At 44.1% G+C, this 26,043-nt stretch overlaps 1 protein-coding gene across 1 annotated transcript in view; it reads left to right on the top strand.

Annotated features, from left to right (window-relative positions):
* The window catches only part of LOC142563296 (venom metalloproteinase antarease TserMP_A-like), a 65,585-nt gene that overhangs the window by 16,219 nt on the left and 23,323 nt on the right, over positions 1-26,043 (top strand). The window contains exons 5-9 of the mRNA XM_075673850.1: positions 29-159; positions 3,990-4,039; positions 10,076-10,184; positions 20,124-20,291; positions 22,897-23,035. Of these exons, the coding sequence (XP_075529965.1) occupies positions 29-159; positions 3,990-4,039; positions 10,076-10,184; positions 20,124-20,291; positions 22,897-23,035 (597 nt within the window). The remainder of the gene's footprint in view (positions 1-28; positions 160-3,989; positions 4,040-10,075; positions 10,185-20,123; positions 20,292-22,896; positions 23,036-26,043) is intronic.

A 26,043-nucleotide genomic window follows, 5' to 3' on the forward strand; every position in this document is an offset into this window, starting at 1 on the left:
GACACAAACAATTTTCTGGACTTTTCAGAACCAAGAGACTGAATACGTTTTCGGACTTGAACTAATGAACGACATGACTTCCTTGCATCTCTTTCGGAATTACGCCAGAGCTAAAAAGGCAGAGTATGGATATCCGGACATCGTGCTGCTACTCACAGGGTAAAATATATATGAAAATGACGAAATTATATCTCGGTGAAGAAACCGCTTTTTATGTTCAGTTTGTACTTTAGGTACATTTTCATTTACGAATAAGGCGAATATCCGTGACCTACAAGGTTTTCTGACGTAATTCTTTCTTTCTCTCATCACGACATATAAGATACTAACCTCACGCCCAAAGCCATATTTTTCTTTCTCCCGCTAACATTTCCTCCAAGGCTGCAGCATATATCGTGTGCCATTGTAGTATACTATGATAATTTGTACATAGCCATAAAATAAATATACTACACCAAACACATATGCAAATAGAGCAACATATATATTCGGCGGCACCGTTGTTTGCTAAAACAGAACTTACAATCCACTCAATAAAGCTTATGCAACATGAGCACAAGACAAATACGTTCAAAGACTGCAACGTTGCAGCATGTCACAGATACACATTGAGAAAATATACGCGTTGCCTATCCAAACAATAATCGTCCCAAAACAGAAATCATATTATCAAACTATACACATCTTGAATAAATACGATATACAGTAAGATGGAGCAATTAAGCGGGAATACAAAGCATATGTTCAGGATATATCTCATAACAACTGACCTGGAATATCGCCATATCTTTATTATTTTTATCCTCTATTTAGTTAGGTTGCATGAATTGCTTAAATGATATTGCGCGACACTAAAAAACGACACGGACGTGAGAGAAGACGACACACTAAGCGCAAACTTTCAACTAAGTTTATTGTGCCACTGCGTCAGTTTTATACATGGCAGGCAGCGTAGATCGCGCATGCGCTTGCAAGGAAATGGAGAGTGAATTCATGTAACATGGTTACGAGTCATGTGATGCCGCCTCCAAGAACCTTGATTCTTTTTCTGTGAGAGCCAGAGACGGGAAGCTAACACACGTGTCACCCAATTTTGCGATCACCTGCGCTTCAGATATTTCACGGATGAGCTGCGTGCGGCCACGGGAAACAATCGTGCATTGATCCTCTAGAGGCTTGCATCCATCATCGCGACAGTGGATCGCCAAGAAACCACCAGAGCCGTTTTTTACATTGTTGCTGTGTTCGCGGAGCCGATCACTGAGGCAACGCCCAGATTGTCCGATATATTTCTTCCCACATGAAAGCGGGAGGTTGTACACCGCCCGGTGGACACACTCGACGAACTTTTTGCGGTGATGCTTTCTGCACTTATCAGAAGGGACGGCATTTGGATCCGTCAGCCTGCAAAGCCTGCTGAGCTTGTTGGGAGCAGAAAAAAACAACTCTTACATTCGCCCTTTGGGCAATCTTTTTCAAGTTGTGGGATATCCCGTGCATGTAAGGTATGACACTTACTTTAGAGGGTGTGCCGGGAGGGGCCATCGGCAACCGACTTCTGCGTACTGGATCACGCTTTTCTTAAAATGCGTTCCGCGACAGACACTAGCACCACCCTAGGATATCCATCCAAGGACAAACGTAAAGCTTGCGTTTCAAAGCTTACGTCCACAACAAGACAGCAAGACTTGCTAAGGGCATTCTTGAAGCACAAACTGATAATGGCCCGCTTAACAAGCTTAGAATGTGCGGACGCATACGGCAGAAGTGGCTTGTTGGCTCGCGGCTCATACGACCAACACGTGTGGTTGTCCTAAAAGTTCAGGCGAAGATCAAGAAAACGAAGAGACCTATCTACCGGCATCTCGTGAGTGGTTTGTAGGGGGACTAAGCACTTCTGAAACGTTTCTAACGCTTTCTTAGCTTCCAGAATGAAGGCATCAGAAGAGCAGTCAATGAAAATTAAAAAGTGATCAACGTATCTAAATGTTTTAAAAACTGCAGTGCCTTGCACTTGTGAAGAAATGTCACGGTATAAACGGGATAAAAACAAGTTACTAAGAATAGGAGCAATGCAAAAGCCAATACAAGCTCCACTCTTCTGCAAAAAACATTAGATATCCCAAGTGATAAAGGTGGAATTAAGATGAATCTGTAAAAGTTCTAAAGATTGACTGCGAGACATGCCGGCCTCATTCTGGAAGGAAACAGCTTCATACTTGTCAATACATTGCTCAACACAGGACAGTACACTTCTATGCGGCAAGGAGTAATAAAGATCCTTTACGTCAATAGAAAACGCCTGAAGACCACGGTCAGAACGTGACTTCAAAAACTTAGTCGTAGTGTCTGAGCTCTTAACGAGGAAAGGGTCGCTGACAGGCAGAAGGCCCAACTTTCGTTGTAAAAACACCCCCAACGGCTTTTGCCAAGTATCAATTTCTGACACAATAAACCGTAACGGAAAACCGGGTTTATGCGTTTTGGCACTGAAGAAAACTTGCAAATGATCTCGCTTGCTGTTTTCAAAGGCCTTGGTTAATGATTGGCTCCGCGAACACAGCAACAATGTAAAAAACAGCTCTGGTGGTTTCTTGGCGTTCCACTGTAACGATCATGGATGCAAGCCTCTTGAGTATCAATGCACGATTGTTTCCCGTGGCAGCACGCAGCTCATCCGTGAAATATCTGAAGCGCAGATGATCGCGAAATTGGGTGACACGTGTGTTAGCTTCCAGTCTCTGGCTCTCACAGAAAAAGAATTAAGTTTCTTGGACGCGGCATCACATGACTCGTAACCATGTTGCATGAATTCGCTCTTCATTTCCTTGTAAGCGCATGCGCAATCTACGCTGCCTGCCACGTATAAAACTGACGCAGTGGCACAATAAACTTAGTTCACGTTAAAGAACCCCAGGTGGTCAAAATTTCCGGAGTCCTCCACTACGGCGTGCCTCATAATCAGAAAGTGGTTTTGGCACGTATAACCCCAAATATTAAAATTAAACTTAGTTGAAAGTTCGCGCTTGGTGTGTCGTCTTCTCAGACGTCCGTGTCGTTTTTTAGTGTCGCGCAACATCATTGAAGTAATGGATTACCAACTTGCCGGGAATGCTGCTCTCATTGCATGAATTCCTATTGTATTTTGTTTTTATTGTAAATGTGCTGCTTTTATTTTGTTATTTCAGTTTTTTTTATAGTGACACAATTGTAAAAAGCTATTTTGTTTTTTTCCCTCCAATAATTAGAATGTTATAGACCATGTTCTTTGGAAATGAATTGGGAAATTTTCTTTTAAACAACTTTTTCATATGAAGAATTTCTTTTGCCTTCCGAAATTCAAAAACACGTACGTCCTGTCAGGGTTTATGGAAGAACATTTGTAAAATTCACTGCTCATATTGAAAAATGTAGGAGTCTCAACAATCTTTTTACAATTGTGTGTAATGCACTTCATGCAAGCTGATGGGGGCAGTTGGCAACGAGCAACAACATTCTCTCAGGTGTCCGCAGCGTCTAGCCTTTGTTTCCTCAGACGAAGCCGTAAGTGAAATGCAATTAAAAGTGAAATATTATCAAAAATTCGTGGGGTTTTAGATCCTTCACATATTCTCTGATTGGCGGGTTCGCGTAGCGGGCGCCTCCACATTACTTTTCAATATTCGATTGTCAACACATGCGCCTACGCTTGGTACGCCAGCGCTTTCCCTTCCCCCACCATAGTCATGTGGGCACTTCATAGGGAATTTCAGCCCCCGACCTGGTATTCAGCAGAAAAGAAAAAAATAAGAAGCTGCTGCGGGTAAATGCATTTTCTTATCTCTGCTAAATAATAGTCAGTGTGCCGGAAGAGAGGCATAGGCGTTAGCACGGAAAGTTTTAATGTATTCCAGCCTAAGATAAGGCCACGTGAAATTTGGTTGACCCCTTTTTTCATGGTACTGGTTCAGTCGAAATCCTAATGTCAGACTGATTTGTTGGCTTTTCAGGCGTGACCTCTACGAAAGTACTCGTCGTGGGCCAAACAGAAATGTGTCCGGTAGGCTTGGTGCTGCATCAACGTCTTTCATAGTGCTCATTTTCGTTGTACCGCAAGCTTCATTTCTTCACTGCATGTGCAGCATGCATCGTGATATAATCAGAATATGACTAAAACGTCCCCAAAAGCAGCAGCAGCAGCAGCAGCAGCTGCTGCTGCTGTGGCTGAGTTTAACGCTTAGTAATTTATGGTAATCGAAAAGATTTGACTAAGCTAATCTCGCTGATGACGTAACACAAACATGGTTGATCCTGTTGGCTGAAATCAAAACCGCTTACTTTTACGAGATGCATGTGCATGGTATACATGCGTTCGGTCGCAAATATATTATTCAACTTTTAAAGTGAGCCAACTATCGAGGTGTTGTAATGAAAGGTATGGATGGTCCAGCTCTAACAATTTCATGTAATTACCATCTCTCCAGGCATTATGTGGAAATTAAGCTTTTAGGCTGTCTCTTTCTCTAGGATCTGTATGAGTGTCATGCCTAGTAGACGTAGCCGGCCATCTCGCACACAAGTAAACCATGGAAAAATAAGGCTGGAACACCTGTAACGCTTGTACGGTGGAGTTTCGAGAGGAATTTTGTAGTGCAGTTTGTTTATGCATCGGAAGTGGTGTTTGTATATGTAAAGGCGGCCGCCAAAATATTTATCAACTTATACGCTGCTCTTGAACCATGCATTTATAGGTAGGCAGGCGCGTTATATGTCGAGCCCTGGATTTTATGTTTTAGTACTCATAACCCCTACTTCCTCCTGGCGTGGTTGCTTAGTGGCTATGGTGTTGGGCTACGAGGTCGCGGGAATGAATCCCGGCCATGGCGGCCGCATTTCGATGGGGACGAAATGGGAAAGCACCGGTGTACTTATATTTAGGTGCACGATAAAGAACCCCAGGTGGTCCACATTTTAGGAGTCCCCCACTACGGCATGCCTCATAATCAAAAAGAGGTTTGGGCAGGTAAAAGCCCATAATTTTAATCCCTACTTCCAAGTTAACTGCTCCTTGACAGGAAAGCGCTCTCTGTAGTAAGGTGTGATGGTAGACTTCATGGAAATGATTTACGTTCGCGGAAATAAATTACGTGGATCCACTCGGAAGAAATAATTAGGCTAACATCTTTATTCTTTTAATGCAGCAGATATCAAACAAATTTTTCTGACGTATTGCTTCTTTATGGTCAATGGTGAATTTATGCCATAAACATGATATATAAACAACGTAAACCAAGTGTTACGTCATAGCGATGATAAAGGAGCACGCAGCACCAAAACCGTGAGCCACGAACTAAATTCTTGGGAGAACTTGGCCGCGAAAAGCAACTTACAACCAAATCGATGCGAAAGCGGCAAACACAGTAGTCGGCTATGAAAAATTTGATCTACGAGTGCAGAGTCTAAGCTGTTTTTTCATGACTCATGATATATTCTAACCTAATCACTTGTGTTCGCTGATGTTCTAGAATCATCACCACTACGCACATTGAGCACGCAATATGATTGAACGAGGTGCTTCGCTAATATACCTAGCCACACTATTCCACAAAATTTCGGGATATCAAGGCGCATCTTGCACCCAGTGACAACTTTGTTTTGAGTTATGTAGACCGGGAAAAAGATTATGCCTAACCCACGCAATGTGGGAATCGGTATCAGAGAAGGTTTTTTTGCTGTTTGCTTAGATTGACGATCAGGGGCGGTGACGGTGACGTTAAATGTTTAATTCCTTCACTGTTTAGTGCAATAGGGGAAGGGTGAGCAATTGCAAACATTATTTCGCGTGGACCACATGGCATGACGCTTTTGCTTGAGGCGTTCTTGTGCCATTGTTGTTATAACCTTCGACAAGGTCATCATTGTCATTCCGTCCCTCGGTACGTCAGGTTGTTGCAATACTGTTACAAATCGTTATTGTAATTACGGGGGTTTAAGCGCTAAAATTACAACAGAATTATGATGCATGGCGTAGTGGCGGACTCCCAATAGTTTTTCTCCCCCTGGGGTTCATTAATGTGCTCCAAATCTATGTGCACGAGCATTCTGGTCCTTCGCCCACATCGATATGCGGCTTCCGCGGTCGGGATCGAACCCCCGACCTCCAGGAACGCTGTAGACAGAAAGCTAACACCGAGACCACAAAAGTGGTTATTTGACGTGCGGCCGCTTCTGTAGCGTCGCCTAGGCGCTACAACGCTTTCATGCGGCTCTGCGTCTGTGCGAGCTGCGTCACTTCTCCACCTGATAAATTTGCATGGCGTTTATTTTTCCTAAATATCGGAAACGCTCGATACCTTACCTTGAACGTAAATTTATCCAGCTTTTCCGCAACCGGCTCTACTGTCTAGCAGTAGTGCCTTCTTGCCTTCTTACTTCGCCTATTCTCTTTCGTCCCGTTCTCCCATTTATGCGAGCTGCGAGCGAAAAGTGGAAATGCTGGTGTTCACCTGTTTAGTGAATGCGTTGGGTCAGCCCATTCTCGGCCTTCTCTTCATATTTCCCCTATATAATTTTATCTTGCTCCCCCCTGGAATGTTGCGCCTTCGTACAGAGGTGAAGGCTGCAGCTTCCGCAATGCGGGGGGGGGGTGGCAGGGACAAAACAAGTTGCCATCTGGCGACGATCAGGGAGATCCCGAGGTCATTATGGCGGCGAGATGGAATGGTCCACATAAGTTTCTCTTGTCAGCTCTCACGTGCTGCCATGCATATATACGCCCTAGACCATTAGTCTCTGCCCCCCCCCCCCCTTTACGCGGTGTACAAGATAGCGACAGCACTAGCAGTAGTGGAAAAAATTGAAATAACAGGAAAAAACTTCACTTTAAAAGTGAGGGCAAGCCACCCTTTTCATAGTCTGTACTCGCCATCTGAAGGGACCACTGAGCTTGTTTACCTTTCGATTGCAGATATCAGATCAGCGATTACAAATAAGCGCTCGGTGCTGAAAGCTGACCATGCGTTTGTGATTTTCTAATGTGCATTCTGTTTTGTTCAGTACACTGGGTGCGTCACCAGGCGAATTTTAAATCTTAAGCATCCGTACAAGACGTGGTGCTAGAGGAGTGAAGTAGAGAAATAATTGAAAAAGGAAAAATAACCACGACTTCTTAAACGTTAATGTCTCATCAGGCAGAAAACTTACCTGGCAATGCTGGCCTCATACGCACAAACAGCTGCTATTTCCTATTTTATTACTGTAAATATCAACAGTGAATTTTAGTGATTGGTATAAATAATCGCATCAAAAGTGAGCACGTGCGAAGAAAGTGCGATGCAGAAGCTTCAGTTGTGTTCATTCTGATGAGGTTTACTGAAGCCACACTCCGGGTGAAAGGTTGAAGTGGTTCAGTTACCGCATTCTATGTCCACAGTATCTACGAATCAATACATACGTTGAGTTAGCATTGACGTACGCAAACGAGTGTAACTCTCGGTGCCAATTTATATATGATTTCTAAATTACGGCTAATCATCCGATCTAGTTTACATTGACGCATGTTTACGGTGCATCAACGATAATGCAAAATTTTCTTAACGTGGGTTCTTTCCTCCTTTGCGATGTTATCTTTTTCTGCGGCATCTCTACACTCTTCCTCTTCTACCCTCCTTTCCGAATTACCTGAGTCACTATTTATCTACCGCACACAGAATCCCCACCAAATTACATCATCACGTAAGTGTCCGCACTAAACGAATGAACTGGGCCTGCGCCTACTTTTGTAGTGCATTTCGCACGACCACCACTGTTTGACCCGCCATGGTTGCTCAGTGGCTGGGGTGTTGGGTTGCTGAGCACAATCCCGCGACCTCTATTCAATTCAATTCTTTATTCAACATCATCCTCATGATGATGTTGAATAAAGAATTGAATTGAATTGAGGTCGCGGAATCGACTCCCGGCCACGGCGGCTGCATTTCGATGGGGGCGAAATGCGAAAACACCCGTGTACTGAGATTTAGGTGCACGTTAGAGAACCCCAGCTGGTCGAAATTGCCGGAGTACTCCACTACGGCGTGCCTCATAATCAGAAAGTGGTTTTGGTAAGTAAAACCCCATACTTAAATTTTTGACCACCACTGTTTGAAATGTCACCTTCGATTATAGCTGTCTGCCACGAACCTAGCGGTTGTTCTCAGATTCGGCTTTTCTTAGTTCCAGACCCTTCATTATTCTTCATTATTCGTTATTCATTATTCCTTGCATGGTGCCTCGCAACGGCAGTACATGATTATCATACTTTCGCGGACGCTATGCATCTTCCAGTTCTTTGATTTTGGGTGGCGCCCTCAAATGAACTCCTTTAGAGTTAAGTGTGCCCGTACTGTGTGCTATGTCAAGTGACTAAAGCCACCTATGAGAGAATCTTCGTAAACATAATCATGCCATCCACGCTGTCATCCCTTGAGGCCAATCAGGACGCACGTCCATCATGCTCTTCCTCATTGGCCTGTTTGACGTACCAGGATTGCGCTTTTTCCATTGTGGCCAGCATCAGAGTGAAGAATGAGAAACCACCATTGTCAAGGATAAAATGGCGAAATGCGCAGGACACAGATCATGACAAAACAACAGGAGCACTTTATGTCCGTGAATACTCATATCATTGGCACTGCTACACGAAGTAGCGTACACTCCTGGACTAGCAAAGCGTCAGAACTAGCCGCCAAAGTCAACACAGATTTGTCCAAATACTGAACTGTGTTAAATACAAATCGGCATAACAAAGCGCCCTTCGTAAAGAAACAGTGACGCCTCTCATGCAAGCCTTGCGCATATGCCTTTGGCCCAGACAATTATTCAGAAAACGAGACAAAACTTCATGCCACTAACATACCTACAAGCTTGTTTGCGACAACGTTTACTAGTATTTCAAATCAATGAAACCATGGAGACTTTGCGGTACAAGCAGCATTCTAAATCTTAAACAGATATATCACTCTTCAAGAAGCTACGCCAAAAGGTCAATCTAACCATGTACCCACGGGAACAAAAAAAAGCTATTTGAATAAAGAACGTCGATTAAATACAACGAATCTATTTTGCTACGCTCAGTACCGCTACATAAGGTACGCGACCGGCTTTCGACACAGACACTTGTCAATGCGGCCCTCGATCCATTGAAAGTATCCTCTTGTCGCAACCAAAAAGAGTGTCCACAAAAAAAGTGACTGCAACCACATGGTTCAGCCCCTCTCATGCTGTTTCCCGTGAACTTGGCTACACAACCAGGGCGAATATTTTACGTAACCACTCCTACGATAACACTGAAATGGATTGATGACAATGTGCAGTAGGATGCACGAGAATAAACGCGAACACATGAGAACTAATTATGAACTCCGTAGATATGCAAACCTAATATATTGGCCACACGAAACGTATTTAACTCTTTTCCAACACATCACAAAATTTCCGGAATTACACGGGGGATGAAGAACTACGAAGTAAAAATATTTGTGTGTTCAATTGTTCAAATTCAAATGTTCCTTTAACTAATTGGTGTTAAAGACTGTGTACGACTCCGAAGGAATAACCATGCGTTTTTTTAACTTTCACTGTCGCATTTGAGAAATATGCTGTGCTTATATTCATAAAATTAGCCAGTTTTTTCTGCACGCATTCGGAATCGGTCTCAGCTCTCCACATGTCGGTGATTTTGCTAGGGCTTGAAACCTGCAGGTTACATTGTTTTTTGAGCAAATTTACCATGATGTTGGAATAAATTGAGGAGTAAATAAATGCAGCTTAGCAGCATATGGAACTTGGGTTCACTTTTACGCCACCACTGAGACCAAAGCTTCTGGCTTCTGTGAAAGACCGTCGCTGCTCATACGTGTTCTGCAGTATAGACCGGCTCACCTACGCTGAAAACTCGGAGCCAACAAGGGCGCATTTGACACCGACTGCATTGTGATTTCAAATATACCGCTGTTTTGCTTTGAACTTGACGATGATGAGAGTAAATGACAGCGAATAAATGCAATGGACGTTCTCGGCAAAGGCTTTGTTAATATTTTATATTTTAATACTGCAGGAATTGCTTATGAAGGTGGCATTTGCACCGATGGCTATGTGGCGATAGCCGAAGACATCCCAGGTTCATACAGCGGTATCCTCGACGCTGCACATGAATTAGGCCACAGGTGAGAAATAACTATCAATTTAAAACACTGTCACATTTTATCAGGGCACACCCCCTCCTAGAGTGAAGAAGCCATTTCTCAAAGTAAGCCAATGTACCTCTGTTGCTATAAGTCTCCTACAATGGCTCCAGGAGACAAATACGGGGGGCGAAACTCTTTCTTCTCACAATACTTTTACAATTACCCATCGCTCCAACGAGTACACAGCGCAAGCCGCAAATCCATGCCATTTTCCAGCATAAACGGTAATGGACTCATTCCAATGGTCGTGTCCGTCGGTGATGGTGTCCGCTGCATCCGCCGACGGCGTCCGGTGCCCGTGCCAGCTGTCGCCGAGAATGAGAAAACGCCCGGTTTCCCCCGGGATGGAGCCTGGGCCCGCCACGTGGCAGTCAGCTACTACCATGCCAGCGCTTGTCATGCCAGCACTTGCCATCATGTAGCGGAAAAATAAGCATAAGCACGTCCTAGCGCGCGAAGAGACACGCGATGTGACATGCGCGCCGCGAAGTGCCGAGGGAGCACGACACCCCTTTGGCAATGGAGCGCTTAGCCTTCCAACTGTTCCAGGTTACCCTGCTCCTTGGCTCTTCGCCACCTGCGTCGGCATTGGACACGGTCTTCGCCTGCCCTCTACAAAACGTGGATCGACCCAACATCGACGCAATAGCCCTACCTAACGGACCATTCTTGCGATAATCAATTCTCCGGCTGGTAGACGCAGTCATTCACCACCAGCGACACCAGCCTCTGCGCCGGCGACGGGCGATATAAGCTTCTGCCCGTGAACGCCCACCTGGGGCTCGACACCGCTTTTACGATGAAGCGCTTACCCTTCCTAGTGTTCCAGGTCAGTTAACTTGATCATTGTACTTGTCTAAAGAGCAAGAATCACTGCCTGTTGTTGAAGTCGTGCCCCAGAGAGTGCTTATTTGCCCTAGACACACGTGCTCAAAGTGTGAGCCGTTGTTTAAATAGCCTTCTAATTCTTCCTTCGCATGTGGAAACTAACTGCGGACCCAGTCTTGAAGTACTGGCTACTGTGCTGGAAACAGTGAAATGGATTGAAGCCCGCCATGACGCAATTCTCAATGCTTTCAAAGATTTGTAGCTGTGGCAAGCATCCCTAGACATTGAACTGAAGCAATTCTCTTCTGGGCTTCGCGCTCTTGAAGTTTATGTTTCAGAACTAAAAAAACTACCATTCTTTATTGTCAGCTGATTACCCCGGTGCGGTTTCCGGCGCCATCTCTGATCAGCTCAGAAAAATTGAATCGCGCTGTAGTGATGCGAAAAACCAGCTTCGACGCAACAACTTGCTTTTTTTGGCATTACCGATGTTGTTTGTGAGACGTGGTCAAAGTCTCAAAGTAAAGTCATTGACCTGTGCAAGGAAAATTACATATTACAATTGATTTATACCAAAATAGAACGGGCACACCGCATTTGCAAATATGAGACCAATAAATTCCGACCAGCCATGGTCAAATTCTCTTTCAATAAAGACAAACACCTATCATTGGAAATAGTTCCAAGATCAAAGGAACTGATGTCACACTGCGCGAAAAGTTTTCCTTCCAGACCCGCCTGGCTATGAAAAAGCTGCTAGAATTCGCCAAAACAAAAAAAATCCGGCCAAGCTCAACTTCGAGAAGCCTAAATTAAATGACAGCGTGTACGTGTACGACGCCGTTAACAACGCCGTAATTTTGCCTTCGGCAAAGGAAAGGTGTGACTCGACGACACCTGTCATCAGGAAAGAAAAAATTATGCCTTACCGTAATACCACTGCACACTCGCCGCTATCTTTATGCTTCACTAACATACGCAGCATCCTTCCTAGATGCATCGAGCTTTGTTCTCATCTGGACAGCTGTCAATCTGAGATTTATTTCTAACCGAAACGTGGCTGCCCCATGAAATTAGGAACGACGAAGTGTTGCCGTATTTGAGTAACTTCACTATCTATCAAAATTATAGGAATGATAAAAGGGGAGTTGGGGTGCTCATTGCAGTAAAGAGGCATATAACTTCTTTTCCCATTGATATTTCTAGCAGATTAGAGATTTTATGGGTTCGCATCACATCGCCAACTTCAAAACACCTTTTCGGAGTCTGTTATAGACAACCTTACATTCCCCAATCATTCACCTCTGATCTGCACAATAACCTCGCAGAATTAAAAGCTAAACTTGCAAAAGCAAGTATATACCTAGTTAGCGACTTCAATTACCCCGAAATTGATTGGTCTAGCTTAATTTCGCGGACTAGTCACGGTAATATTTTTTTCAATTAACTCTCGATTTTTCATTGTTACAACTACTGCATAAACCTACCCGTGAGAACAACATGCTTGACCTCGTCTTCGCGTCATTCCCGGACATCATTAGCGATATTTCATATTCTGAAGGATCTAGCGATCATGTCCCGCTTCATTTTATGTTTCCACATTCTTATGCACATGTGAACTAACTTATAAACGTATTTCGCCTGTAGCCGTGCTTTCAATGCGATTAATCTCGGCTTAGCTTGCAACGTTCTTGTGACCCATACCTTCCGACGTTTTTCCAGCGTTCCGTCCACGACAACTGGCTTTGTTTAAACACCGTTTGCAGGAATTGATGCACTTTCATATACCACTACACTCATTTCGCGTGAACTCATATAAACCGTGGTTTAACCGGATGTTGCAAGTACTAAAAACAAGAAAAGGCGACTTTTCAAAGCTGCCAAACGCCTTGGCAAACTTGCTTCATGGCAGAAACACAAAACGGCCGATAAAAAGTATTGCAGTGCCATCTGCAAAGCTAATTTAAATAATATTCTCATTATCTTCAATCGCTTATGAAGCACAACCCAAAACAATTCTGGAACGAAATATCGCCTACTGGTACTACGGCTCTTATTTCCTTGTTGGATGACACCGCTGCTGCACTCAATCAAGAAGATTACCCGCATATTTCTAACGAATATGTTGCCTCAGTGTTGACGAAGAAAGACCATCCCGCTATTCCTTTATTACCTGATATAGATTACCAATACAATAGCTCGATAGAAATTAGTGTGACTGGTATTGAAACGCTGATTAACAATATCAATACACCAACTTCCGCCGGCGTTGAAGAGTCAGTTCAAAAATTTTCAAGAACACTTATGTATTCAAGCAGTATCCTCTTTCATGTCTTTCGTGAGTCGCTAACAACTGGAGATATTCCAGAGGAGTGAAAAATTGGAAAAATTATCCTTATATTCAAATCAGGTGATAAAACAAACCTATCTATTTATCGCGCACTATTATTGACATCCGTCCCACGTAACATTCGGGAACACATCATTGTATCAGGTGTTGCGAAGCATCTAGATATTTATAATTTTTTTTTTGCTAACCAGTATGGGTGCAGGGAAGGCTTCTCGTATGACACTCAATTACTGGAATTTAGTAAGGAACTACTAGAAATTATAGAGGAGAACTTTTAAACTGGCGGCATGTTCTTTGATTTCTCAAAAGAATTTGATTGCGTCGCGCATTCACGTTTAATGGCTAAAATGACTTCCCTTAACCTCAACTTATTAACAACATCATGAATAAGGAATTTTTTGTCATCTCGCAAGCAGTTCACAGTTGTTAACGCTCACTCGTCTCCACTTAGCGATGTACTCTTTGGTGCCCCTCAAGGTTGCGTCCAGGGTCCGTTGCTGTTGCTCATTTAAATTAATGACCTGCCATCTAACACTAAATCAACGATTCGCTTGTTCGCCGACGGCTGCATTATTTACCACAAAATACGTTCATCTGCAGATAACGCAGCACTTCAAGGTTACCTCGACCATGTAACCGCTAGGTGCACATCATGGAAAAAGTAACTTAACATCGATAAATGGAAGGTAATGACGTCTAACCGGAAAATCATGTAACTCTTCTTAGAGTTACTTACTCAGCAATTATTTAGTGTCTCATGCGTGTTCATACATACCTTGACGTTCACTTCACGAGTAAAACTCTGCTGGTTCACTCCCATACAGAAATTAACAGCTAACGCATCACGCACATTAGACTATCTAAAACGTTATCTCCATGGAACTCCAGCGACAACCCGTGAGGTCGCCTATCCAACCTTCGTTCATCGGCAGCTCGAATACGCATCACCCATTTGGTCCCCCCCCCCTCAGGCTTATCTAATAAATTTCCTTGAGATGACTCAAAATAATGCAGCACGTTTCATTTTCATGAACTACAAGTGTCACTCGAGCCTATCAAACAATTAATCATCGCTCTCTCTTCCTACATTGCAATCACGGAGAATAATCGCACTAATTTCCCTAGTTCACAAGATAGTATCTAATGACAGTCATTCAACGCTGCCACCTGTACACCCTTACCGCTCATTACTTCGTTTAAACAACCATTCAAGCCTCCAACGCATTCCTGGTAGAACCTTAGCATATAATTCATCCGCCTTGCCGTAGCGTATCATCCACTGGAATGGTCTGCCGGAACACATCGTCAACATTCGTAATTCACCTCATTTTAGGGCTGAGACTCGTTAAAATAGACGTTTGGGCGAGTTCGTAAGCCACATTCTAAACGAAGTCAAAGTCAGCGCTCGCCGGTGTCGTTCTCCCTGCTGCGCCCATCAAAACCGCGCTGTTATGTTTCAATTAGGGCTGAAGTAACCGCCATATTTTCTGGTTACGAACGTGTCAGTAACTATTGTATAAAGAAGTTCTTTCCTTTTAGTGATCAGTACTAAGCGTCAATAAGCGTTGTATAATCATGTTACTCAGGCTCCCGACTTTGCCCCTATCTTTGTAATCCCCCCTCACACGATGCTCCGATGCTCTGAGCCTGTGAGTTGACTTGACTAAATTTTATTATTATTATTATTATTATTATTACGTGTATATCTCGTATTCCAGCTGCCTATCATTAGGCCAGGCAGAACGCCATGTAAAAATGCACAGGTAACGTACAAGGCAGTTAAACTAGGTCTTAGGAAGAAACAAAAGCTAAGGATGTATACAAGAATGCTAGAAAGAATATGTATTATGCATCTGCATAAATAAAGTTGTCTAGGTGACTATGTGACCGCCGCGTTTCAGAGGGGATGCCAATAAATCATAATTCATCACTACCATTAGCACGTTATCGTGCCACTTGTCAAATCAAGCTGGCTACGCCACTATGTCACCGTCACGTTAAAAAGGGGATGTCAATAAATTCTCATCATCATCATAATTAGCCTCGTATCGTGCCAGTTGACTTGCGATGTGAGGTGCGCGCCGCGTGGCGTCCACACGTGCGCCATTTGCATTGCAGTTCCATATTATTACATCAAGTGGCACACCATGTAGAAGTTGCAGAGGTAGCAGTACCAGTTAGAGAAGTCTTTTGGAAGGAAATATTATGAGGTGCATAAATATTATGCAACGAAAGACATGTATCGCATACATGATTTATTCAAACAGGCTAGATGACTGTCACCGTCCCGTTTCAAGGGCAAGGTCGTTAAATATTAATCAGCATCATTAGCATCGTATTGTGCCACTTGATACACGATGTGATGTGGCACCGTGTAGCAAACACCGTTACGTAGAAACTTTGCTTATAGCAGTTGCATGTTTATTGTAGCTGGACGTGGTTAACTGAGGCAGGCTAGGTGACTATTTCTCACCGATCCGATTCAATGGGGATGCCAATGTACCATCACTATCATCATAATCATCATCATCATCATTAAAAGCAACTTACCGTGCCACGGGTCAAAGGATGTAACATGTGCACCATGTAGTCTGGATACCTGTGTTAACTCTGCGCTAAAAGTTATGGCACTTCTTCACAACGTACGAACCGCTGCTGAAGAAGCTAATCGTGCATAGAGCTACGGGCGCGCCTGCAACCAGGGGACATCGGGCTCAGCAGACGACTGAGCAGATAGCTAGACAAGCCGCAGCCCGAAACGCCGCGCGCCATCGATGCCGGGCAGATCATTCAAATAGTTGGCGCGAAAAACAACATGAAGAGACTTCGCCGCGAAGATCTTGTAGTGCGTGGTGCCTAAAATGTAGCTCCTACGAAGCCGCTCCTCCAGTTTGGGCTGTGACTGTGCTGCGTGTACCGGGCAGACCTCTGACTTCTCTTAGAGTAATGCGCGCTGTTTAGCCGTAAGAAACATAAGAGCATAGTTCAATTTGCACTGCAGAATTTGCACTGACGTGTCACGAAAACGCACCTTATCTTTTTATGCAGGGTGATCATTTTTTTAGTTCTACGGAATTTTTTAGGAATCGCCTGTGATAGGTAGCATGATGCTTGTCGTTGCGCTGGATTATTCGAAGAGTCGACAATACTAAAACGAGGAGTTTAAACACACATTCAGCTAAATACCGGGTAATATGTCCCCAGCGGCCAGATGGAAAATAAATAGGTTCGTTGCCGTGAGCACGCCCACATTTTGCAGCAACGAGTATAGTCCAAGTGATTGGGGGAGCCACCGTTGATTGCATCCCTTCACGCAGTGCACGATGGTTTGTAACAATGTTGGTCTACGTGAGAGGAGCCCCTAGAGGATGCGGATGACGGTACACTGACGCACCGTCGGCAATTTATTTCTCCATATCCTACCGAGGACCTTAGTGTTGAAGCAATGAACGACAATCTTGTGGGCATCATTAAGGAGTGTGCAATGGAAGTCAGTGGTAACTCCGTTAGGCAGGATACCAGCAAACTATCGCAGGAGACGAAAGATCTGATCAAGAAACGCCAATGTATGAAAGCATCTAACCCTACAGCTAGAATAGAACTGGCAGAACTTTCGAAGTTAATCAACAAGCGTAAGACAGCTGACATAAGGAAGTATAATATGGATAGAATTGAACATGCTCTCAGGAGCGGAGGAAGCCTAAAAACAGTGAAGAAGAAACTAGGAATTGGCAAGAATCAGATGTATGCGTTAAGAGACAAAGCCGGCAATATCATTACTAATATGGATGAGATAGTTCAAGTGGCTGAGGAGTTCTATAGAGATTTATACAGTACCAGTGGCACCCACGACGATAATGGAAGAGAAAATAGTCTAGAGGAATTCGAAATCCCGAAGGTAACGCCGGAAGAAGTAAAGAAAGCCTTAGGAGATATGCAAAGGGGGAAGGCAGCTGGGGAGGATCAGGTAACAGCAGATTTGTTGAAGGATGGTGGACAGATTGTTCTAGAGAAACTGGCCACCCTGTATACGCAATGCCTCATGACCTCGAGCGTACCGGAATCTTGGAAGAACGCTAACATAATCCTAATCCATAAGAAAGGGGACGCCAAAGACTTGAAAAATTATAGACCGATCAGCTTACTGTCCGTTGCCTACAAAGTATTTACTAAGGTAATTGCAAATAGAATCAGGAACACCTTAGACTTCTGTCAACCAAAGGACCAGGCAGGATTCCGTAGAGGCTACTCAACAATAGACCATATTCACACTATCAATCTAGTGATAGAGAAATGTGCAGAATATAAGCAACCGTTGTATATAGCTTTCATTGATTACGAGAAAGCGTTTGATTCAGTCGAAACCTCAGCAGTCATGGAGGCATTACGCAATCAGGGTGTAGATGAGCCATATGTAAAAATACTGGAAGATATCTATAGCGACTCCACAGCCACCGTAGTCCTCCATAAAGCAAGCAACAAAATCCCAATAAAGAAAGGCGTCAGGCAGGGAGATACGATATCTCCAATGCTATTCACAGCGTGTTTACAGGAGGTATTCAGAGACCTGGATTGGGAAGAATTGGGGATAAAAGTTAATGGAGAATACCTTAGTAACTTGCGATTCGCTGATGATATTGCCTTGCTTAGTAACTCAGGGGACCAATTGCAATGCATGCTCACTGACCTGGAGAGGCAAAGCAGAAGAGTGGGTCTAAAAATTAATATGCAGAAAACTAAAGTAATGCTTAACAGTCTCGGGAGAGAACAGCAATTTACAATAGGCAGTGAGGCACTGGAAGTCGTAAGGGAATACATCTACTTAGGGCAGGTAGTGACGGCGGATCCGGATCATGAGACGGAAATAATCAGAAGAATAAGAATGGGCTGGAGTGCGTTTGGCAGGCATTCCCAAATCATGAACAGCAGGTTGCCGTTATCCCTCAAGAGAAAAGTATATAATAGCTGTGTCTTACCAGTACTCACCTACGGGGCAGAAACCTGGAGGCTTACGAAAAGGGTTCTACTCAAATTGAGGACGACGCAACGAGCTATGGAAAGAAGAATGATAGGTGTAACGTTAAGGGATAAGAAAAGAGCAGATTGGGTGAGGGAACAAACGCGAGTTAATGACATCTTAGTTGAAATCAAGAAAAAGAAATGGGCATGGGCAGGACATGTAATGAGGAGGGAAGATAACCGATGGTCATTAAGGGTTACGGACTGGATCCCAAGGGAAGGGAAGCGTAGCACGGGGCGGCAGAAAGTCAGGTGGGCGGATGAGATTAAGAAGTTTGCAGGGACGGCATGGCCACAATTAGTACATGACCGGGGTTGTTGGAGAAGTATGGGAGAGGCCTTTGCCCTGCAGTGGGCGTAACCAGGCTGATGATGATGATGATGATGATGATCCTACCGAATAGCGGGTGGCAGGTAAGGAGTAGGTGGCACGTAAGGAGTAGGTGGCAGGTAGCGCTACTTATTAGCGAAATATACCAGTGACCTTGCCATGCGTCTACCTTTCAGCAGACGTGTTGATTGGTCCGAAGCGTTGGCGAGGCCTGGGAAGTTACTGTTCGCAAGGAGGCGACGAGCCAAGAACCGCAGTCTTCGGAGCTTGTGCTTGTCGCAGTTGTGATACAGATTGATCGCCTATGCTACGCTGCTCGGGTGTTTAAAAGCGCCATCTGAAACACGTCATCGGCAATGTTTTCCATGATGTTTTTCATTTTAACAGATTCGGGCAAGAATGCATTCACTCGTCTGCAGAGGTCATGAAAGTGTACAATATACCTAGGAAACGATTCGACCGGCTGACGTGGCCATTCGTGCAAACGCTATTCGGGATACAAATGTCTCAGGGTGGGCCGACCAAACTAATTAACCGGGGGAGGCCACGAATGAGGGTTGCGTTTAATGCAGACCACGCCGTAATATCTACCTGGTGATTTCTTTAGCCAGAGGGTACCGGCCCTACAAAAGATAGAAAATGAAATACGTTAATTTCTGGGCACTTACCTCGTAGTATGAAGAGGTCAAATATTCTGCAGCATTCACGTTTGTGTAGCTGAATAGCACTGGACCTCACTGGTGAGACACCCCGGAGCATATGATAGGTGGTTACGGAGGCGGGCACGTGGTTGCTTCGTTAGGTATGGTGTGCATTAGAGCAGGGTTGCGGCATCTTATGGTAGAATCTTGGCAGTGGACCCAACATCTGCACCAGCAAAGGTAACGTTTACTATCTTTAATATGTATAATCAGTCGATCTAAGATACAATATTTCGCGCACTGTTGGGTGGACAGAAAGTCTTCCGGCGCAGACATGGCCCTACTCGTATACCTTTAGCCTCAATGGTTGCCCATGCGGGCAGGCGAAGTGCCGTTTAATTACAATACAACTTAAATATAATATATGTTCATGTGCCTACTCGGAAGCGCAATATAAATAATATTACTGCTTTCAACGCTCGACTAAGAGGCACAGTCTATTTTATTTATTTCGAAAGGTATAGCTATATTGATACTCTGATACAGTATCTCTGCTGGAGTACCTTCATAAATGTTCCGAAGACTACTTCAAGGATGCCAACGCTAGGGCGAATATCAAACTATTTCACGCAGTCATTTGTGTTTGGTAACTACATTTTACATACATATGCGTGGATTTTCTTTGCATGGAATGCTTATGTGTGGAGATTTACTAGATATTATTTACATTGTTCTGACTTTTTGGCTAGCATGGGCGCATCGCACGACGGAACTCCACCAAACATGCAGTTAGGCAATCACCCTGGTTCGCTGGGTTGTTCTCCTTCAAGTGGTCACATAATGACGTATGTAGACGGTGGCCACCTTCGCTACAAGTTCTCTGAATGCAACAAGATGGAAATTCGTCATGTACTGCGGTAAGTGCCTGATGTATTTATAGCCCGGGGGTAAATTCAGTGGCGATTTAGCAGTAAATGGGAGAGAGACGTGTTAGCGTTAAGTGAAACCTCTTTAGGATCGTGGGTCCTTTCCCTCTTAGTTTCTCTCTCTCGCTCTCTTGGATCCGTGAGTTAAACTGCGTTCACCACATTGGAAAGCAGGAGCTCACTGGGCACAGGCCCTCCTTCTTCGAGGTACGAAGCGCAACTTACGGTGATTTGGAGCAGACTTCCAGCCGTTGAAATAAATGAATATAGAAATAAATAAAATAAATATGCGCTCTTCTAAGCCCTCTCATCCCCTCTCTGAGCCTATCACGTGACCGGACTCCCACACGTCACACATATACACTTTTTCCCACTATGTCACTCCTAATGCTAACGAATTTAGATTCAATCAGAATGACTCGGCATACACGGCTGAAGGCTAGGCAAACGATAACTACAAATGGTATCTTTTCATTCGTTTTCACGTTTTCTGAAGATTTGACTGAAAACTGAATACACCTTTTGTGCAGCCCCAATATCCCGTGACAAGACGATAAACCAAACCGCCCAGACTTAGCATACATTTTATTAATTTTGCAACGAGTGACAAGCTCCGCGTCAGCTAAAGAATATATTTGCACTACGTTACTCTAACCTTCATGGGGCGTTATTACTCAATAACTGAATAACTAATACAAAATGTGGAGTCCATCATGCGGTGAAATCATATCAGGCTAAATACATTCTAATGTGCTAAAGTGAACGATTTCTTAACACGGTGTGCAAAGTCTGCAATACAGCTCAGTCGGAAAAGTGCAATAATGTTACTGAAATATCCATTGAAATATCAGTCAAACACATTTAAATATCTTTGTGTTGAACCTAGTTTACGACACCAGTTTTTTTTGTCTAGAGTCATCATAAGTGCCATGTTAAATCACTTTTTGCGTAATAGTAAGAATTGTGGCCTTAACACCTTCATAATTTAATGTTTCCCGCTCCGGCGGCTTAGCGGCTATGGTGCTACACTGCTAAACACGAGGTCGCGGGATCAAATCATGGACACGGCGGACGCATTTCGATGGAGACAAAATGCAAAAACTCCGGTGTCCGGTGCATTGTGGGCACGTCAAAGACCCCCTGGTGGTCAAAATTAATGCGGAGCACTCCACTACGGCGTGCCTCAATGAAACCGGGGATTTGGCATATAAAATTAAAGAATACAATTTGATTCCTTGATTAATATTGTTTGTTTCATGTCTTTCTTTTATGTGCAACCAAACAGAAACAGTATTTACCTAAAAAAATAGAAAACCGGAAAAAGAAAGACACAAAAAGATATTCCCTTAGCAACGACCAAGCAGGCAAGTTTCGGTTTACAATGTACTAAACGTTCTTCGATAGCAGCTTGGAAATTTTTCCGGTTTTAAAATATATGAGTACATCTCAATATCAGCCTTTCCTAGGTGTGTTCTCCTGACGACCTTTAAGGAAACAGCACAATAGGCAGGACGCATATATTACTTAAAGGTACAGAAACATGACCGCCATTTTCTACTCCTCGTTAATGTTACAAGTATATAATTGAACTATGTCGATTTATCTGAAATGAATACATCGACTCTGAACGTTCTATAGTTCTGCCATCTGCAAAAAAACACCCCCCTAAAAGGCATATTTGCGAACTGAAAAAAATGTTTTATTCTTATCGGGAGAAAATTTACCGCACCTGGCAGCACTATCGTGAGCAGTATGAGCGGGAACAAGCGAGCGTGTGGCAAATAGCCGCGAAACCGAATCAGAGCGATACGCGGATGGCACTGTCGAAAACAGAGGGGAAAGGAGGACGCTCTTCCGCTAACTGTCGGCACTCCCACCGCGCCTGCGTTTGCACAAAACGGCAGCTTGCGGCATTTCAGTGGCCACCGATAACCCATGAGACGGTTACGTGCACAGTAACTTACAGCGAGTAATTTCTTTCATTCATGCTTTATTTAGAGAGCACGCTCTTAGGCACCCGTTCCTGCGTTTAGCGTAAGGTATATTCAGATATACACCGTAGGACCTAATGTATATCTTATGTAGCGCCTCGTGTCCCGCGTTCCAGAGAGACGGACAGATTTCCCAGCGAAGTAGCTCTAGAATGTTTAAGCTTCAAAACAGTGGTGCTGCTGCTCCCGCTTCGGTGCACAAAGTGACAAGTAACCGCAATATCAAACAGCTTTATCAATGCGCGCCGGCGATGCGAAGTCCCGCACTTCGTATATATATAGACGCATGGTGGGCGTGCCACCAGTACGCTATTAGAACAGCGTCCTTCTTACCACTTTGTTTCTGACGGCAGCCCCCACGTGTCGCCCATTGCAGGGTTCGAGGCTATCTTCCACGTGCTCCTGCGTTCCCGCTCATATTGCCCACAATCAATAGTACCTCTTGCATGTCGTGGAACAAGGCAACACTATAAAATATGCTCGCTCTTTAGTCAATGCAAGAAATTTTAGTACTGCATCCATATGTGCCAAAACAAGCGGAATCCTTTGCTTTAACTATTTTTCTAAATAAGTATACTGCTGTGTGTCGCTTTTTGCCTTTACAGCCGCCGTGGAAGATCATGTTGGGCAATCAAGGCAAACAAGTCCTATGCTGTCAAAGGTGTCTACCCAGGTGCACTGCTCACTCCGGCACAGTACTGCAGGATGCTATATAAGAACAAAGATATGATGTATAGTTTAACGGTAGGACTATATACTGAATATTCTATTTGGAATGCAACTGTTATATGAATTGTTAAATGAGTTTTACTTTAGATTCAATGGCTTCTTCATTATGAAGTTTCCGGATATCAATCACAAGAATCCCCCAAGATGCTATCTCTCTGCTGACGTTCGAATTCCTGTGCTTGTGTTGAGAGAGACATCCACGTAGCATCTAAAAATAATAATAAACTTTAGAGACTTTAGGAGCTTAAAAATATTTTCCAACGGATCTTTTGTTAGTCGAAATGTCAAGCTTAGCCTCCTGGCTCTTAACGGGGATGCCACGGTGTGTCGTGCCTGAGTGCAAAGTAATGCACGCATGACTGCTTTCGCATTAAGTCATCCAATGAAGTGAGCATGGCGCTGTCATCCCCGCTAATCTGACTCAATGCGATCATGTGGGAATGCGAAAGACATGTTTTATGACACCGCCATTTCACGAACGAAAATTGAAATCACCAGTCTGAGAGAGAGAGAGAAAAAACAACAAGGGTAGAAAAAACAGGGAGGTCAATCAGGACAGCATCCGGCTTGCTACCCTACACTGGGGGTGGGGGAAAGGGGAATAGAAAGAGGAAGAAAGGGAGAGAGTAAGTACTGAGTACGTGTGGGAGGGACACAATACACAAGGACACTATAAACGGTCTGTTAAGCCCGTGCACTTCAAGTACCGCACTTGTGCACGAATCGCTTTTCGAGCCAGTGGTGGGTGTGGCCATGGTCCGAGTATCTTTGACTCGGTGAACGGTCTCGAGTCGAGTCTGCGTAAAGTTGCCCGCAGGGAGAGGCGTTGGACATCATAGCGAGGGCAGGTATACAATAGGTGCTCGATGGTCTCCTCGCACCCACAGGAGTCGCACATCGGGTTCTCGGCCATCACCAGTCTGAGTTGTACAAAATGCATACGGCGAAAGCTCCTTACTGAAACAATCGTTCAGCCTTGTCTTGGGTCCGTTGACTCAATTCATCTTTTCGCGTTTCGCAATTACATCGTACCACGGAAACATTTACATTGCTCAACGGCGCATGCCATTCCTCGCAGTACGCATGCCATGCGTTAATTAGCATGGCCCGATCACGCTGCGAACTATCCTAAATGCTGCATTAAAAATGCCGTGTTTGCATATGGCGAAGGCTGCTTTTCTGATCAGTCAAATCCTTTACTGGACGCTGGTTACCCCGAAGCGATCGTTTCATCTTTGAGTGAAAGTATGGTTCGCCGCGTAAAGAGCACCAATGACCAAGGTATTCAAGCTACATAAGAAGAAAAAAAAACGCAGATGTACCATATGTACACAAGCTTGCGCATGGGCTTAAGAACGTTGGTTCAAGGTGCAACATTGATGTTCGTTTTTCTGCGGAACATAAAATAGGTCGCATATGCCCGTTACTTAATAATTCGCTGAAGGAAAAGCAAGGGAAGGGAAAGTGCACTGTCAAACATGTGAATAGGTACATCACTTGTAGTAAGCAGATTGCGTATGCCATTCCATTATCTTGTGGCCGAGAGTACGTGGGACTAACGAAGCGATGTGTGAATGTTCGACTTCGGGAGCATGAACTCTTCTCTCCAAGGGGTTGCGCCAATTCATCTCCGGGAGTATTGCAAGTGGTGCGGTTGTCCCATGAATTAAACAAAAAGCTAGTGTCATTTTTAAACGCGTAAGCCAATTGGCAAGGGAAATCGCCGAAGCTCAGAATATAAAGATAAGGGACAAAGCGTGTATCAATGAACCGTCTATCAATCTTCATGACAAGGAACTGCGTTACCTATGTCAATTTTGATTATGCGTCAGTTTGTCATAGTTGCCTCGATGCATTTCTGTATCTTGTGCATGTCATGGTTATAAAATGACACCTATACATATGTTAGATATATCTTCAGTAAAATATCAGTTGGGAGTCAGCGCAGTGCCGTCGATTTATTCCTTCTGTTGTCCTTGTCTTGGGTGGGCTGTTACAAACCATATATATATATATATATATATATATATATATATATATACATGGTTGTGGGTTCGGCTACCACCTGTGGCAAGTTGTTTTTTCATCCACTTTAATTTCCACTAAGTTATCGTTTCTTTATTTCATTTATTCAGCACAAGTAATTTCCCCTATGTTGTCCTTGGTGTCAGTGTTTGTGGGCTTCTCATGATATGACTAATAAAACTCGGGCCCCTCGGTTAACCCCCTTTCTTCTCGTGTATATATATATATATATATATATATATATATATATTGTTGCAGAAGGATCAGAAGGATGAAAGATGAGAGGAAGAAGATCGCGGGACGCTGGCTGCTGCGTGTTGTTGGTGTCAGCCATTTTAACGCTTACTCATTTTCGATATATATTGTAAATACAATCTTCTATGCTACCAACATCCCCGTAACATATTGGTGAGAGGTTCGGGGTACCACGGCTGGAAACGGAGCTCCGCAGTGGACGGCGCATCACCGTCCGCACCATGAATGACGGTGAGCAATGGGGATCGTCGTTGCCGCCTCCTGCCTCACCGTCGCATTCTACGTCACTGTCAGCTTCGGTTGTAGTTGTGCAACCCAAGCATCCTAGACCTTTCTGCGGGATCGATGGCGCCGACGTCGAAGAGCGGGTGGCTATGTACAAGCGCGTAAGTGGAATCAACAGGTGGGACCCTACGCTTATGCTAGCAAACCTGTTGTTCTGTTCAATAGGCATGGCATAAGTGTGATACGAAAACCACGAAGAGGAGCTAACCAGCTGGGACCAATGCAAAAAGAAATTGACAGAGTTGTTTCGCCCACCAGCCCGCCGCAAAATTGCCGCAAAGCAGGAACTGGCCTCCCGTGCCCAATCCCCCACGGAGTCCTGTCTCGTATATCCAGGACATGCTGGCACTTTGTCGTAAAGCCGATCACGACATGACACAAGCTGAGAAGGTCGGGCACGTGCTTAAGGGCATTGCTAACGACGCGTTTAATCATCTCATCTACAAAAGCTGATCTAC

The sequence above is a fragment of the Dermacentor variabilis genome, chromosome 11 (genome assembly GCF_050947875.1).
Source record: "Dermacentor variabilis isolate Ectoservices chromosome 11, ASM5094787v1, whole genome shotgun sequence".
Lineage (NCBI taxonomy): Eukaryota > Metazoa > Arthropoda > Arachnida > Ixodida > Ixodidae > Dermacentor > Dermacentor variabilis.